Source organism: Cornus florida, unplaced genomic scaffold (assembly GCF_030987335.1).
Source record: "Cornus florida cultivar Cherokee Brave unplaced genomic scaffold, ASM3098733v1 CherokeeBrave_3.0.0_Hap2_Chr06, whole genome shotgun sequence".
NCBI classification, from domain to species: domain Eukaryota; kingdom Viridiplantae; phylum Streptophyta; class Magnoliopsida; order Cornales; family Cornaceae; genus Cornus; species Cornus florida.
Window position 1 is genome coordinate 83,310,711 of NW_026775576.1, and position 17,221 is coordinate 83,327,931.

Genomic DNA, 17,221 nt, shown 5'->3' on the forward strand with positions numbered 1-17,221 from the left:
TCAACATTAAATTAACTTTTTTTAAGATTATTTTCTACTTACTGTCCATTATTGTCCGTATAAACTTTTTCAAGTTTATAAATAGTTACAAGGGAGGTGATATTTGTATTCCACTTTTCTTGCACTTCATTTAACTTTTTCTTTTATAAAAAATGACAAAAAAATCCTTCAATTCATTAATGCAACTTTCCTTATTTTATAATGTCATAACTATTAATTATACAACTTTAACTTTTTTTTTTTTTACCTTCTTTACTTCCTTTTCTAATTTTTTTTTCCCTTGTCCTGAGGTGCTTTCAAAGAAGATAATTTATTCCATATTAATAATTTTATTCAGATAATTTATTCAATAAAGAGGTGAAAACAATTAATTCAATAAAGTTAACATTTTTCCAGTCGTGTCAAAATCAGTAACTTTTTTTTTTTTTTTTGGTAATTTTTTTTTGGATCCCGTCAAAAGAAATAATTTATTCAATAAAAATAGAATTTTTTTTTTTTGAGTTTTATTAAAAGAGATAATTTATTTAATAGAGATAATTTTTTTTTGAACCCTCTTTTTTTCATACTTTATTTTTTTTTTTTTTATCTCGAGTCTTGACAAAAAAGATAATTCCTTCAATAAATATATTTTTTTGAGTTTTTTTCATATCAAAAGAGATAATTTTTTTAATGGTTACTTTCTTCTTTTTCTTTTTTTTTTTTTTTAGTTCGGTCAAAAGAGGCAATTTATTCAACATATATTATTATTATTATTATTATTATTTTTTGTTCTTCAGGAAAAAAAATTCATTGTCAAAAGAGATTTAAAATATTAAAGATAATAATCATTTACTTATTTAGGGTTATAATTATCATTTAATTTAAAATTATAATACAATTAGAAAAAAAAGTAGAGTGTAAATATCACCTCCCTAGTTACAAATACTTTTTTATCTACTAATAATCTATGGGTAAACATAATCGGTGTCTTTGGGGTTGGTTTGGTCAGATAAAAATTAATGTACAAAAATGATTTACTTAATGACTTATCATGATTAAATAAGGTAAAAAGTCTAAATAAAATGGTATTGAATAAATATTCTAATAAGAATTTAAATAAATAATTTCGTAGAACTTTGAGAGGTTAAAAAAGGGGGCATACTTGTAACTTCACCGTTAGTTTCTTAACAAAGCAAACTTTTCTTATATTTTTTAAAATTTTATGAAAATATTAAGTGATTATAAAAAATTACTTTCCTACAAAAACTTAAATATTTTCATTTATTTTTTTTGTCCTTGCTATTTGGGTGAAATGAAAAAACAAGCCTTTGGAAGCAGTAAAAAATGGAAAAACACAAGGTACGTATTTATTTTGGTGTCAGAACAAAAGGTAAAAAATTGGTCAACCGACTTTATAGCACGGCGACAGCGAGTAAAGTTGGTTCCCACATACATGTAACATGTTTATAGAGAGCGAATGAAGTTTGTTCTGATTCTTCATACTCTTCATAATCATCCTTCGTTTTAGAGAAAGAGTAGAGAAAGAGAGGGATGGTCGGACCACAGAGGCCTCAGTTCGTTCTCTTTGGATCATCAATAGTGCAGCTCGGTTTCAGCAATGGCGGTTGGGGTGCCATACTCGCTGACATCTACGCTCGTAAAGTACGAACACGCTCTCTCTCTATATGTATGCATATATATATATATCTAATTTCGTATGCTCTATGATCTTTGGAGTTAACGATGGTGTATTGCAATGTAATTTAATTTTACATTTGATTCTATGCAAATTAATACCATTTTGGTTTGAATTTCACTCAATTGTGGCTTCGTTGCCGATGGGAATCAACGTAGGTTAATGTTAGTAAAGTAGTTTTGCTTAAGGCTTAGTAAATTAGGGGCGAATTGTATTTAACACCAAGGCTAATTGATGAAATCGTAGATATTGAAAGCAAAAAATTTCCCTAATCGGTTGGTGATCTTTCAGTACATTTACAATCTTTTAATCGAAGGCATTCTGTGTTTCTTGCCCTAGCACATTCACTATAAAAAACCAAATTCCTTGTTATCCTGTGCTATAACAAAGTAAAAAGCCAATTAGTCCAAAAATTGAGCAGATTTCTATAATATTGAGGTTGTTCTAGGTATCAGTTGTATTCTCTAACTATTTCCAACTTTTCTAGCCCAAGTAAGGATCTAACACATAGAGTGTGTTAAGTCAGGAGTGAAGCCCATAAAAATCTTTTATTTTTTTTTAATTTTTTTTGGATATATAAGAAATTGTCATTTGTTTTTTTAATAAAAATGTTATTGAAAGCCTACCATGTTATATACTGAAATGGTCTTTTTACATGAATTTCTTAAAAATTTTATTTGGAAGTAGTTTTACAAACAAAATCAATAAAAAGCCATACTCCTGTCTCCAGTCTTACACAATAAATTTTTTTCCTATGTACCTTGTAGTTAGATTTTTTAAAAGTATTCTTGAATCCTAGAAATCTAGTCGAATAGATATGTTATCCTTTTGTCCAATGAGACTTGCTTTTGTTTGATGGTTGGGTGAAACATGTTCACAATCCATTTTTCAATTGTGCTAGACGATGCTCATTCTTTCACTGGTTGATGCATTTGAGTTCCATCTTATATCCATGTTAACTCGATGTTGACTTCTCCTTCATTTCTCCGAGTCTTATGCAATAATATCTTTTCCACGATACCTTGTAGGCAGACATAGTTTTGCGAGGATACTATGGTTGGAACTCAAGACGTGCTCTCAAGGTTCTTGATCAAGTTTTTCCGAAGGTATTATATTTTTGGCTGCCAATAAAGATCTTCTCTAAGAAGTAATTTAGCAACCATGCTTCTAAATATCTAACATGTTATATAGACCCATACTGACGGTGTTGGTTACTTCTTCCTGTTGAAAATGTCACACAGTCTTTCAAAGGGGTCTAAAATGGTGGAACTTTGTGGTGGGGTATTCTTAGTAAATTGTTCATTTGCAAGGCCTATAGGAATAGTTTTTTAGGCATCAATGTTTACCGTGGGTTTATTATATTATGCACCTCCATCTATATTTCTTTAGATCTTGTAGAATTCCTTGAGAGCTTGAGATAGCAGAAAGTGGGTTTGATTTGGTAACTGATGTTCAGTGGTTTTGTTGCTTATAGTAAACTTGGTAACTTGATTCTCCTAGCAAGTTGTGAACACATCTCCAATATTAATGATACTGGAAACTGAAAAGAATTACTTTCTGTGATATGAGAATTCCCATATCTTAGTATTGAAATACGGCTTTCATTGATAAGTTACAAAAAACATTACTTCCAGTGCTGTGCTCTAATACCAGCATGTTGTTTTTGTAGGATGCTCCTGTTCAGCCTTCTTTGGTGATCGTTTACTTCGGTGGTAATGATTCTATGGGGCCTCACTCATCTGGACTAGGTCCTCATGTACCACTTCCTGAATATATTGACAATATGAGGAAAATTGCAATTCACCTCAAGGTACCTTCGAACATCTATAAAAGCTGGCTTACCAACACAAGTTAGGTACTTAAGTTAATGTTTCTGCATAATAGACTAAAAAAAAAAAATGGACCGTTGACTTGCTGGAGGGGACTGTGGCAACAGTGAGCACTTGCACCTAAATGGATGGTCAGACCATCTATTAGAAAATTCAAGTTCTGCATATTTTCTTTTCCTTTACTTTTTTATTTTTTATTCTTATGAGCACCGTGAACAAATAATTGGGAATTTTGTAGCTGCATGGTCATCAAGCTTTATCAATTGTATTCCCACTTTGCTTGAGTCATGGGATAAATAAATGAATGAAAAGTGATGATTCTTTAACCCCTGCAGTGACCTTATTTGATGTCAAGGAAAGTGCAGCCATTCCAGGGGAATAGGATTTAAAATAAACTCATCAATAGCTATTGAAAGACATTTAAAAGAAATTATAGTTTCATTTATTTGGGTTTTAAAGTCCCTGATGGTTGAAAAATTTGGTTGATTTTTATTTTCTTCTGTATGTATTACCATGGGAGCACCACCATTTAATCTAGCTTGTCAGGTTTGAGGGTAATGTTTAATGCACATTCTGACATTGTATCTATATATCAGAGCCTTTCAGAGACAATACGAATAATTTTCCTTAGTTGTCCACCTGTCAACGAGGACCAACTTCGTGAAAACGCAAGGTGCTGTGATGCATATTTCTTGTTCCTTGATTTTCTATTTCAGAATCAACTCCTAAAAGTACTGTTTTTTATTTTTATTTTTACAGTAAATACTTTAGTGAGCTAGTTCGAACAAATGAGTTGTGCCGAAGCTATTCAGAAGCTTGTATAGAGTTGTGCAAGGAGATAGGTGTGACGGTGGTTGATCTTTGGACTGCATTTCAGAAACGAGATGATTGGTTGACTTCCTGCTTTACGTGAGTTTTTTTAACCACTTTTCTTTCCCTTGTATCTGTTAGACCATCAAATTAGCAGTACATATCAGAAGACAATGTGAGCTGTTAATTAGGATCTATAAACAATCTAGCTATAAAATTACAGATGGCACTGTTGGCATATATTGTGGACCATCACTCAAAAAAATGTCAGAGAGAGAGAGAGAGAAATTCTACAACTTAGTTAATTCATATGCTGATTTAAAGATACACATTTGTTAGAAGGGCTCCGGAATATCTTGAATACGAGGATCTACACCTATTAAGCAGTATACAGTTTTGCATACATGGCCTGCAGATGAAGGCTGAGATCCAACAAGAAAGAATTCCCATCTGTGAAATAATCGAACTGATTTCTTGATTTGTGCCATTTTATGTTCCATGGCCTACTTGAGGTTGGAAAATGCTCTTAAAAAATGCCTGGTGAAAGAGTCATGAAGTATACACGTTAGAACTTCTAAGTCTGAAGCTTCAAATATGATTTCACTGTTTCCCAACTTCTCCAACGCAGTGCGGACTAGCTGTCACTCGGAATATCTTGGCTATAAAAATGTGCTCTGTTTTGGTTCAAGGAGGTTCCTCTGGCTTTGAATCTGCAAGGGATAATCTTAGTTTACTGATAACGCCTTTTCAGAGTTGATTCCTTCTGAATTTGTGGTAGGATACCTTATTCTTAGGTGCAAGGTTGGCTTCTTCGGACAAGACATTCGTTCCACCAATCTTCACACCACTTTCGCTCCCCTTATCTTTTTCTTTATGGAGTCAAACGAAGAGAACAATAAAGCTGGTGACATTGTAAAATGAAGCAGCTTATTGCCAGTTTTGTTTTTATTTTTATTTTTTATATATGTATAATTTTTAATTTTTTTAATTCTTCAGGGACGGGGTTCATTTATCTGCTGAGGGAAGCAAGGTAGTTGTGGAGGAGATATTGAAGGCACTCAAGGAAGCCGAATGGACACCTTGTCTACACTGGAAGTCCATGCCCACTGAATTTGCTGAGGACTCGCCATATGATCTAGTTGCTGCTGATGGAAAAACCACTATAAATCCATCCGAGTGGACCTATCATCGGGAAATCAAATGGGACTAGATTGGTTTCGAAAATTTTGCCATGCGTTCCCCACTCCCATACCGGAGTTGCCCTTCAGAAATTAAGGAAAATGTTCAATGCCACGGAACAGAATTGACAAAATTTCCGTGCAGCTGCTTATCATGACCAAAATGCATCTCTGAAGTAGATGTTGATATTAGTACATATCATGTGACAAAACATGATATATATTTGAGTGCTTTTTTATTTGATCATTGTTCACTTTCAAATATGTAAAACATTTGAATTTTATAGAGATTCAGTTTCAATTATACTTTGGAGTCTTACGGTAATTCTACTGAAATTGAAATTTGGATGGTGGTATCTAGGATCTGCAAACTGGGTTTGATGCATGTTATAAATAAAACTACTGTAAACACTAACAGGAAACTCCTTGCACAGGGTACGTATTTGCACTTTTTCTGAAGTTATTCCCTCTTCCTCGTCCAATTCAGAACTGTTGCATCTTATATAACAATTATTTTGAGAAAACTGATGTTATCACAGGCTTGATAATGAAAGGTTTTAATAATCAGTCCTCTGCTTCACACACATCTTAACCTGTTTGTACACATATAATGTAACACAATCTAGCTGCTAATCTGTCACAAATAAAATAAACATAGCAAACCCTATATTAAGCAACTTATAATTCAGTGAATAAGACTGCTTTTAAACTAAGATACAAAAATAGAATGGTATAAAACAATCTCTCCCCATTTGTCCGTGATTACATATTTGTATATCTTTGAATATAAAGAGGGTGATCACAAAGGTAGTTCACCACTGTCTAAAATGACAACTTTGCTTTTCGGATCCCCACTCTGTTTCCCTTCAGCTTCAATCTTGTGGATGACATCCATCCCATGCAGCACTTTGCCGAACACAACATGACGCCCATCCAACCTTTAAAGAAGAAACAATTAGAGGGAGACAAGTTCAAAAAATCTGAGACTGAGCACGTAGGCTTAAAGAAAAGCCGAAGCACGGCTTGGAAGGCAACAGAGTTGTTTATCCCAAAAATAATATGCATCATCAGCTAAACTCATACGACAGAGGCACCTTCCATTTCAAGTGGTCCCCTGGAAAGCTCATAAATTAAAATAGTAATGTAATTCATGAACATGCTATCGGATCCAATTGCCTGCGTCAACTGCTAACCAAAACCAAACACGAGCCCTTTGTCCTACTCTAGAGGACAGCAGAACCCATGTAGAATGATAATTTGCTAATAATATGTCGAATTGGTTTTAATGAATCGCAGAACATGATACCTACCAGCTAGTTGTTACGGTTGTGATGAAGAATTGTGACCCGTTGGTGTCTGGCCCGCTATTTGCCATCGAGAGAACTCCTATACTCAAAAAAGAAATTAAACAAGTAATTATCTTTGCACATCATGCTGGTCTTGAGGTTCACTTTTGATCTAATTACTGGCACCTTCTGTGGAATGAACTTGCAAGGAAGCAACTATTTCATATACTTAAATAGGATTGAAACTTACCTGGATCAGTGTGCTTCAGTTCAAAGTTCTCATCGGCAAACTTATCACCATAGATTGACTCTCCACCGCGCCCATCTCCGCGAGTAAAATCACCTCCCTGGATCATAAAGCTGGGTATGATCCTATGGAATGTGCTCCCTTTGTAGTGGAGGGCCTTCCCACTCTTTCCAACTCCTTTCTCCCCTGCAATAAAAGGGATTATACTACAACTAATAGCAAAGCCTAGTTTAGATGGCATGATGCATAAAACAGGTTAAGGTTTCATTCCTCTGGCACAGATATCATCCTAGATGCAGTCAAGGCTTCAAGCAAAATTGGAATCCTTGGATGTGGCAAACTAATTTCCCTTCTATCTCATTGTCGTTTTTCATTAAAGCAAGAAAGCAATGTATGTGCTTATCCATCTTACACATTTAAAAAAAGAAAAAGGAAAAGAAATTCCAAAATTAATGGTCTGATTCACATGTTAAGGTCATGAATTAATTTCTAATTCCAATTTTGACAGAATCCCAATTAAGCCAAAATCATAATTTGGTTGTTTGGATAACTTAAACATTAGAATTTAGAATCAGAATTCTGTGAGACATTGTCAGCAAGATCCCATCTCTAACCAACAAAACTATGACAAGCTAAAAACTTCACCATTGAACATAACAAAATAAATATTGTGACTGTAATCTTCTCTCTCCGAGTCATTCCTGAAACATCATTGAAGAACAGACTCTAGAGAGAGAGATGATAAGATGAAGAAAATTAAGTCACTGAAAACCCACAACTGATTAAAAATGTCACAAGAAGATATACCTTTTTGTTGCTGATGTAGAAAATTAACCAATAATGATGATGGAGGGTCATTTTTCATGGCTGGTGGGTGTGATACTGTGATCTTTAGAGTTCCAGCAGCTTGGAATTCTAATTTGACCCATCCCTTAAAGACCGAAATGGGCGCCTCGCAAGGAATTTGCAATCCCACGGAATTGATGCATAATTATGATTTCAATTTCAGAAGGCCTCCCAAATGCCTGAATGGAATTGAGTGTATTATTTTCACATCTGACCCCCAAACCTACATTCCCATCGTAACCTATAAGAATTTCCAATACCACTAATTTTTTTGTAGGATACATGACTGTCCTTCCACTGCTGCTAAAATAAATAAGTCCGAACCTCAGAATGGGTTATCCACCCCACCCCCAGCATCACCTTCCCAGAAAAAAAGAAGAGGAAAAAATATTTGTACTACTGTTAAACCCAAAATTATGTTACTTGATTAGCATTTAATTTACTTTCACTTTCTACTGTAACTTCCTTTGTTTCTCATCATCTCGAACGACACTTCTTTTCTAGGGAAACAGCTATAAGCCTATAACAAAAACAGATTTGTATTTAGGTGGCCAGAGCACCCCGAGGTGAAACAAGATGGTGTACATAACTTGTACAGTTTGCCCAGGACCCAATGCAGACCTCAAAAAAGTTTTTCCCAGAAGATAAGCATTGCCCAGACGATGCCGTGATTAAACCAGTATTCCACATATAACTCACATTTTATAATTGTCCTATAACATGCCAAACAAGTTGCTTTGAAACATCGCATCATGAAAAAATTATGTTTTTCCTCCATCATTATTCTGTTTGAAGAATTTGTCTGACTCCTTTTTTGTGGTAGCAATCACATTACAAACGACTGAAACGAGTAAAAACTTAAATAATTTGACGTATTTCTATAAATGAATAAACATGTAGGTAAGCAGGGAGCAAAAGTTACTTGGCTACCCGTGCAAAGAGCTCGAAAGTTTTCTGCACAAAAAACATATAAGATCAATAATTATGTTCTTCCATGGTAATGAATCTGAATGGGCATAAATATATAAGGCAATTTTCTCCGAAGTACTCAGGAAATGCACCTGCTGTCTTTGGAACTGTTTTTCCAAAGAGTCCCATGACAATGCGACCTGAGAGCAAAAAGGTAATAAGTATAGTATATCTTAAATATATTTTAGGTTATTGGTAATTATGCTTTTAATCCAAATACGTGCATATATATATAGAGGGAAAACATTTTTCATAGTGAATACATGAAAATTTAAAATATACCCAAGAATGTCCAAAATAGATTTGCAAGGACAATGAATACATGCTTGATTTGCAATGCGTAAGCTACAGAAGATGTGCATGCCATCAAATGCTACAGAAGATGTGCATGCCATCAAATGCTACAGGAATGACTCTGTTCTAACACCCAACAGTAAACAGCAAAGATGAACTACTATCAGGACATCAATACAAAATACCATCACCAAAATAAAGGATTTAAAAAAGAAATAAAGAAAGAAAGAAAATTTTAACATAGGTTAAAAGTACGAGGAGAAATTAACTGAAGTAAACTATCACATAAATCAGAACATTTACACTTGAAATTTTCAACTCCTTGTAATCTAATTACTCAATGGAAAATATGTTGTCAAGACAATAATGACAGCTAGTATCAGCAGAATATTAATCTAGTAGCATTTTTCTACATGCAATTCAGGTAGTATTACAAGCTATCACATTTTCATGACAGGATCTTAAAGAGACTTGTGCTCAATCTCTCACAAAGTGTTACCTTCTTTTAGGTTTAGAATAACTTCTGCATATTGTGACTTCCTTTTCAAGTAACAACAAATCACATAGACACTAGTATATAAAGGGGTGCAATTAAAAAAAGTCAAGCTAACAAGCATGAGGACATGATTATCATAGAAGACACTTTGCGCCAAATAATGCCAAAAGTTAGATTTGTCTTCAGTATTCCCCTTCCAACATCCCTCATAGGCAAGACATACGCTAAGTAATGCCCTAAATACGTGTGTAAAAAGAAACATTACTATGCCAAGACTACCAGCATTCACAATCATTTGCCTATAACTCACCATGCTCATTTGTGAATTCATTGCATGTAGCAATACGAACTGCAGAGGAGTGCCTGTTCAGCAAGGACCTTTTTTTTTCTTTTTGGAGAGATAGAGAGAGAGAGAGCTTCAGGATGAGACGATGGGACGGAGGAGCCAGTTCCCATAGGTGATAGTTTCAGGACGTGCTCTATTCAAGAGGGGGAAAAAATGATATGCTGTCAAATGTAAAAGAGATATTTGTTTTATAAATGACTACCAGACTAAACTACGAACTCAAGAGCTCATTTTTCCGATGATGTAGACTGTTCTCACTTTCTCAAACAAAGAAATTTGATCACAAATATGTTCTATAATGTATGCATCACACAATATGAGGTACAAATGCTGGGTGATGGCCTTTTATCCGTGAAACATCATGTAAGACTATTAAATCCAGATCAAATTCAAAGGTCAACTTACTACATATTTTTGCTTAAATATATTTTGCGATTTTAACTGATCAGCTGCAAGATCATAACTGTCAGATAAACAAAACATACCAGTAGATTTTCCACCAATCTCGACATCAAAGTAAACTTTGTGCGTCACTTCTTCTAAACCCTCCTCCAATGCCTTCGCCTACAAGAGACAAATACATATAATAAGCCATACTGTGCATAACCGGCTTGGTCAATTTGGCATTTAATCGTAGTCACGGCAGAAATTCAATAGAATAGTTTCAAAATCCGCTTGCCATGTTACAATTATTAGTTACAAGAAAGAAAAACAACAATGAGGGATGCGTTTGAAACGAATAACAATAAGTAGTGTAGAGAATATATGACAATGGGAAAAACACAACAATGAATACAATTTATACAATGAGAACTAAAGAGAACAATACTACAAACAATGACCCATACTACCAAAACAATGAGAAATCAATGAAAAACAATGGAGTCCATGGTAACTACAAGTAACAATGGAGTGCACAAGGAGTCAAATTAAAGGTCATGTTGCGTTACATCTTATTCTTACCTCATCCTTGAGCTCGCCACTGAAGACCTTCTTCTCCGTTGAGACTCCGGTATCGCCTAATCGACTCTGAAAACAAAAATCAATCAATCTTAAGAATTTAAACAACACAATAGGGAAATAGAAATTAAAAAAAAAAAAAAAAAATCTAGAATAAGTGAGTGACTTTATCAATCTAACTCAGAAGAAAATAATAATAATAATTAAATAAATTTCAATAAAAAAGTTGTGAATGAATAGAAATGTCAACAATGATAAGAGATTTTATATACTTTGTGAATCTAAGCTCTGAAAGTTCATGGAACAGCATAGGATTTTTGCAATTAACAAACAGGCAATCGATGGATTTGATTGGGCAAAAAATGAAAAAAGACAGTAATAAAATGGAAAAGAGGCGGGTTGAATCGAAAATTTGATTACCACAATGAGAGCTAGGGTTCCGAATAGAACCAGAATCCAGAGAAGTACGACCACAAGCAACCTGGTTCTAGTCGCCATCTCTTTTCACCAGCTTTCAAGTTTTTGACTTTGTGCGTGTTTGTATGTGTGAGAGAGTGTGTGTTTATGTCTGTAAAATTGTAAATAGACCGAATAGTGGATCCGAAGCACTATGCGGATGATAGTATAAGCTGACGATAAATATGTGTACTTTGATCTTTCTTTGTTTATTTATTTTTCTTTTTGGATTGTTTTTTATATGATACTATATTAATTATGTTATTATTAAAAATCAATTCTTATAATTTACTTATTTAAAGCCAATAAAAAAAAAATTGTAAGTAGATTATAAGAATTGATTTTTAGTATAAGCTAAGGAATATGTGTATTTTGATCTTTTTAGTTAAGAATTGTTGGGATTACTTATTGGACATCTTTTACAAGTTGAAAAATTGTATATGGGCCGTGATTGATTATGAAATGTACAAAGAGGCCAAGGAGGGGAACAAAAATAATGTGTGTCAAATACTTTGTTGACTAAAAATAATAATAATAATTTTTTGGTAAGGGAAAAAAAAAAAAAAACGAAAAAGAGTAAAACAAATATCCAACATTCAATCATCTATATTATATTATACTAATATATAAATATCAATACAAATCTTTGTTCTTTATTACACTTTTTCATCTGAATATTATTAAAAATCATTTAGTTACATTTTAAATTTTGTAGCACAAACAATTTGATTGATTTATAAAATTAGTTATGAGTTCTTTCAAATTCTCTCAACCAATACAAATTTTGGAATCCTTATTATATTTATATCCTTCACCTCTCTCTTTTATAAGATATATTACAATTCAATATTTATCTTTCTAATTAAAAAAAAGGCTACGTTACATTAAAATCCCAGAACTATGTGAACTATATATAAACTCAACTGAAAAATACCCTTATGAATTTTTTTTTAATATTATTATTTTTGGGATGTGAGGTTTGATTATTATAGCTTTAATTCCTTAATGTTAAAGGTGACACCTAGTGGATATATCTTTTGCACTATTTATGCTTTCATGCTCTCTTCTTTTTTCTATGCTGAAGTGTGATTCTTGTGCTCAAGAGGAAAGGAATTAGTAAGGAATCCAATAATTTATTGTTTTTGCTGACTCTTTTACTTTCTTACATACCCTATTTGGTAGGATGGATGAAAAAAGTGATTGGAAAGGATTAAGAGAAAAATAGACGAAGCATTTATAAAAAAAAAAGTGATAATGTCTTTGCTTCTTTTACTTTCTTACATACCCTATTTGATAGGATGGATGGATGAAAAAAATGGATGGAAAGGATTGGGAGAGGAATAGACAAAGCATTTATAAAACAAAAAATGATAATGTCTTGGCTTTTTTTAACTTTTTTACATACCTTATTTGGTAGGATGGATGAAAAAAGTGGATGAAAAGGATTGGGAGAGAAATAGACACGATTGGGAGAGAAATAGACGAAGCGTGTTTTGAAAAAAAGTGATAATGTCTTCATTTTTTGTGTAATTGAATGGAAAGGATAATAAATATAATGAATGATTTAACACATTCTTTGTTTAGTTAAATGGAAAAAAACGAGAGATTTATCGTATATTTTTCTTTTTACTAGCATACCTTAATTTATCATCATAACAATCATTGTCTTTATTCCATATGCAAGGGGTCGAGGACTCCTATTAATATACTATGTCGTGATATATTTTATATTGTTTCATCTAAAAAGTCTCAAAATGTCTTCTTTGTATTTCGTTTAACATTCTTGTGATGTGTAAACACTATATTTAAAACCAGTGTTTAACACTAGTTTGATGGCAATAAACTTATCTCCTTTTCTTTTAACTCATACAATCATTTTTTCTCATATACTTATTGTAACAGGGGAATTTGTCCCATATCGGATCTGGATGGAAGAGTAATTGGATATAAATGGGTGGGCATGTAACACTCCCCAACAGCTTAAACTTTTGAGTAAATGAGTAAATGTCCACCCGTTACAATTGATATTAGAGCCAGACCCAATCCTTATTCCTATTGTGTTTATTTATTTTATTTGACACAATTTTTACAACGTACTCACAATAAAAGAGTTAAAGATATCTTAAAGTTTTATAAATAATATTTACATATAACTTTTAATGTAGCAATATATTTTGGATTATTAGTTATTATTTAATCAAGTTTGCAAAAGTATCTAACAATTTATCCCACATTTATTAAAGCAACAAATCAAAACGACATACCAATATATATATATCATGGTTCGTTGTATCGTTTGATACACGACGTATCAGTTCACACACGTACTTTTTTTTAAGTTCGATACGCAATTTGTATCGATTAGTTTATACCGACTTTGTATAAATTCGTTTACACCGCGATCATACCCGATACTGCGAACCATGAATATATATATATATATATATATATCTACTAAACTTCATCACTAAAAAGTAATAATACTTATGGAACAATTTTTTTTATTTTCCTTTTTTATTCCGTTCAATTTTAAAAGATGAAAAAATGTGAATAAGTAAAAATGTTTCATCCTTCATTGTTTTCTCTCTCTCAACCTTTTCTTTCAACCAAACAATAAAATAAATTGAAATCCTTCTCAAGACAAACTACCACTACACCAATTTTTTTTTTCTTTTTTTTTGAAAGATAATTTTTGTCATTCAAATTGAACCACCCTAATTTTCATATAAGCTAACCATTCAAATTAGATACCTAGTTTCCTAACCAAGTAAGTCAAACTTTTGTAACTTCAAATACCAACCGTCGAAGTGACACTTCGGAAAAAGATCCCAAGCCTTTTAACTAGCATGTTGAAGCGGATGTCCCCTTATATCGCTATTTATGCGGGTGGGACCCACAGTGATTGTCTCGAGGTTAGCTTCTAGACCATATTATTAGATATTTTGTTTGGTTGGAACGATAGCTTAAGGGATTCCAAAAGGAAAGGAAGAGGGATGAAAGAAGCATTTTTAAGAAAGGGTATGTGTTGTGTAACTTTTATCAGTTTGATTGAATTGAAGCGGACAGTGAAAACGATGGATAGGGTGATAATTTTTAATGATATCATTTTACCAATAGACTCTTCATTATATAAATTTATAAAAAACAAATATGTATTTTTTTTTTAAGTTTAAAATTAGTATTATATATTTTCATAGTTATTTACTTTATCCTTATTCTCATTTATCTAATAAGAAAAATTTTATTGCGTCCGTTGCACCGTACAACAGGCACATCCAACCGTTCGTACACGACATATGTAATACAAGCGAATAAAATTTAAAGTAAGGAGGGATATTGCTTCCAACTAAACACGAGAATGCTCATCCACCCCTTCTCTTTTATATTATTTCCCTATCGATTCTTCCATTCATATATAATACTTCTTCCGTCTCATAAAAAGTGTCATTTTTAAAAAATCGTGATTCTCACAAATTGAACTGACATGGTTCCCCTTTTTTTAGGACGGATGTAGTATTATTATTAGTTTGACAAATCTAAAATATAAATATATTTTTTTCTTGACAAGAAACTCAACCACTCATTTGTCGTTTAAAGGGGATTGTGTTTTGGAATTTGAGGGGAGGGCAGCTCCGGTGCAAATTATGAGATTGTTTTGGTTTTCTCCATTGATAAATGACTCAAGACCTTTAATTTTAAGGGACATTATAGTCATTTTATATTATATTAAAAGATTTATCGAGGAAAGTTAGGTTAGATGTAATTTGCAACTTTTTAAGTAGTATATATGAAGGTATTTTTATTTTGCCACAAGTGATAGTTTCGGGTTTAAAGCAATTTTGTCTAAATACATTTCCAAGCAAATAAAATTGGTTTGAGAATAATTTGAAAGAATAGTAATGTAATATTTTTCTAATTCTATGGTAAAGTCATAAAAGAAAAAAAGAAAGAAAAAACCAATGATAAATGTCATTATGTCACCAATCAAAGTATTGAATGAAAAAGAGATTTTCTCATGCAAAAGAAAAGGCAAAAAAATGCAAGGCATTTTTCCAAAAAAATAAAATTGTGGGAAAGAAAGCATGACAACAATCTGGTAAAAAGCGAATACTTTCGTAACTCAACGATTGGTTGCTCCCTGTTGTTCTAGAAAGCCCGACTTCAAACTTTCGCACCTATTAAATTCTACATTCTTGCCTTGAAAAAAAAAATTATTATTAAAGGGAAAAATAAAAATAAAAATTCTAAAAGAAGATCAAGTGTGGTTGAATTAAGTAAAATAATTATGCTAAATAAAAAGACTAACATGAAATTTACAGGTCAAAAGATTGAACTTCAAAAGCTCCTTTTTTAATGGAGGTTCTTTAATTCTCCCAAAAGGCTCTTTTCATCTGTCTAATAAAAAATGAATAGAGAAGTTACTTTTACTCTCATAATGCACCATTCCATGAACACAAATGCTGTAAAAAGGATAGGCTTTTTACTCTTTGAAATTAGGTTATGTTAGAGTAAGTTTTTGCTCTATAAACATAGCTCACTAACATTTAACATTTTATATGATATATATATCGATGTTCCATTCAAAGGAATTTTCTAATTCCTAATATACAATGTTCATGAAAACTCCATCAATTACTGCAGGTATTTTACTCTCTATCTTTCACACAAATATACAGATGATTGCAAAAATTACTTAGTTCAAATTTTGCATGTTGCTCCTGGCCAGTTGAAATTTGTTAGCGATAAGAAATAGAAAGTCGAAGACTCTATATTCATTTAGATACACTCAATTAAGAGTGATGTAAGATCGAATTGAACGGAAGTATTCGACTCTCCATTTTGTTCAAACTCTTTAACGTGTGTGATATTTATTCTTTTTTTTTTTTATTATAAGTTGTGTTATAGTTTACTTTTTGTATGAGTTTCACAATGTGTAGACTAACCATGATAAGCCGGATTTATGTTAAGCTTGAACCTATCAAGAAGAGATGGAGCAATCGATTCGATTTAATGAGGTCAGCAGGATTTTGCATTAAAAATAATAATAAAAACAAATTAATTGAGTCTATAGTTAGACATGAAACACTTATTTTTCAAACTTTAAATATCTTTTTAAGCGGGACTAAGTTTGTCGTCTATCTAAGAAAGACAGTGTAAAACTTTGATTGATTCGTATTCTCTGTACTAAATGAATTTTAATATGAAAATTTTTCTTTATTATAATTCTCGTGTACTATCTTTTCAAACGCTTAGGTTCACGGCGTTACTAGAAAAAAATTATAAATTAGGAAAAAAATTATATTACCCCCGTTACATCGTGCAACGAGTACATTCAACCAATATGTACGCATAGATATATGTATTAGATGAACTGTCCGCAACGGCCGTAATAAAATTTTTCGTAGGCCTCATGACAGCATTGTTGAAAATAAAATGGACCGTAGATACCTCCCACTGTTCACATAATTTGCACATAGCATATCCTGAGCCAGTTGAAGAAGTAAAGTTGATAACCATTGCCACCAAACAAGAAAAAGATAAGGGTAGAGAAGACCCTCATGTCTTATCGAATGATTTCTCTTGCTTCTCCATCACTAAGATAAGTGAATAGAACCCCATTTAAATTTTTTTTCCCAAAATTTGAAAATAATAAAAAATAAACACACCACTACACTCTATCATATGTAACTGGATAGAAAAATGTTTAAGAATCGGTTTTATGTATGGATATACACTTTAATTTACTTAGATGCATTCCATTTTCATACTTGTTTAATTGTGATATCCCATCAAAATTTATTATGACCGTTTATGCGTAGCATCAAATAG

At 32.4% G+C, this 17,221-nt stretch overlaps 2 protein-coding genes across 3 annotated transcripts; one reads left to right on the forward strand and one right to left on the reverse strand.

Annotated features, from left to right (window-relative positions):
• Window positions 1-1,414: 1,414 nt before the first annotated feature.
• On the forward strand, window positions 1,415-5,796 carry LOC132312414 (GDSL esterase/lipase WDL1). Of its 2 annotated transcripts, XM_059810782.1 has the most exons (6): window positions 1,416-1,641; window positions 2,704-2,781; window positions 3,345-3,485; window positions 4,101-4,177; window positions 4,264-4,413; window positions 5,311-5,796. In XM_059810782.1, the coding sequence occupies exons 1-6, from the start codon at window positions 1,531-1,533 to the stop codon at window positions 5,522-5,524; spliced, it is 771 nt and encodes a 256-aa protein (XP_059666765.1). In that variant the 5' UTR covers window positions 1,416-1,530; the 3' UTR covers window positions 5,525-5,796. The 2 variants fall into 2 exon arrangements, with proteins under 2 accessions (XP_059666766.1, XP_059666765.1); XM_059810783.1 differs by lacking the exon at window positions 2,704-2,781 and having other exon boundaries at window positions 1,415-1,641.
• Window positions 5,797-6,136: 340 nt separating this feature from the next.
• Window positions 6,137-11,542, reverse strand: LOC132312415 (peptidyl-prolyl cis-trans isomerase CYP20-1-like). The gene is made up of 8 exons (XM_059810784.1): window positions 11,357-11,542; window positions 10,940-11,005; window positions 10,462-10,540; window positions 8,933-8,980; window positions 8,802-8,825; window positions 7,029-7,211; window positions 6,803-6,878; window positions 6,137-6,430 (listed from the first exon to the last, which is right to left on the reverse strand). Exons 1-8 carry the CDS (start codon window positions 11,432-11,434, stop codon window positions 6,292-6,294), a joined length of 693 nt encoding a protein of 230 aa, XP_059666767.1. The 5' UTR covers window positions 11,435-11,542; the 3' UTR covers window positions 6,137-6,291.
• Window positions 11,543-17,221: the final 5,679 nt, after the last annotated feature.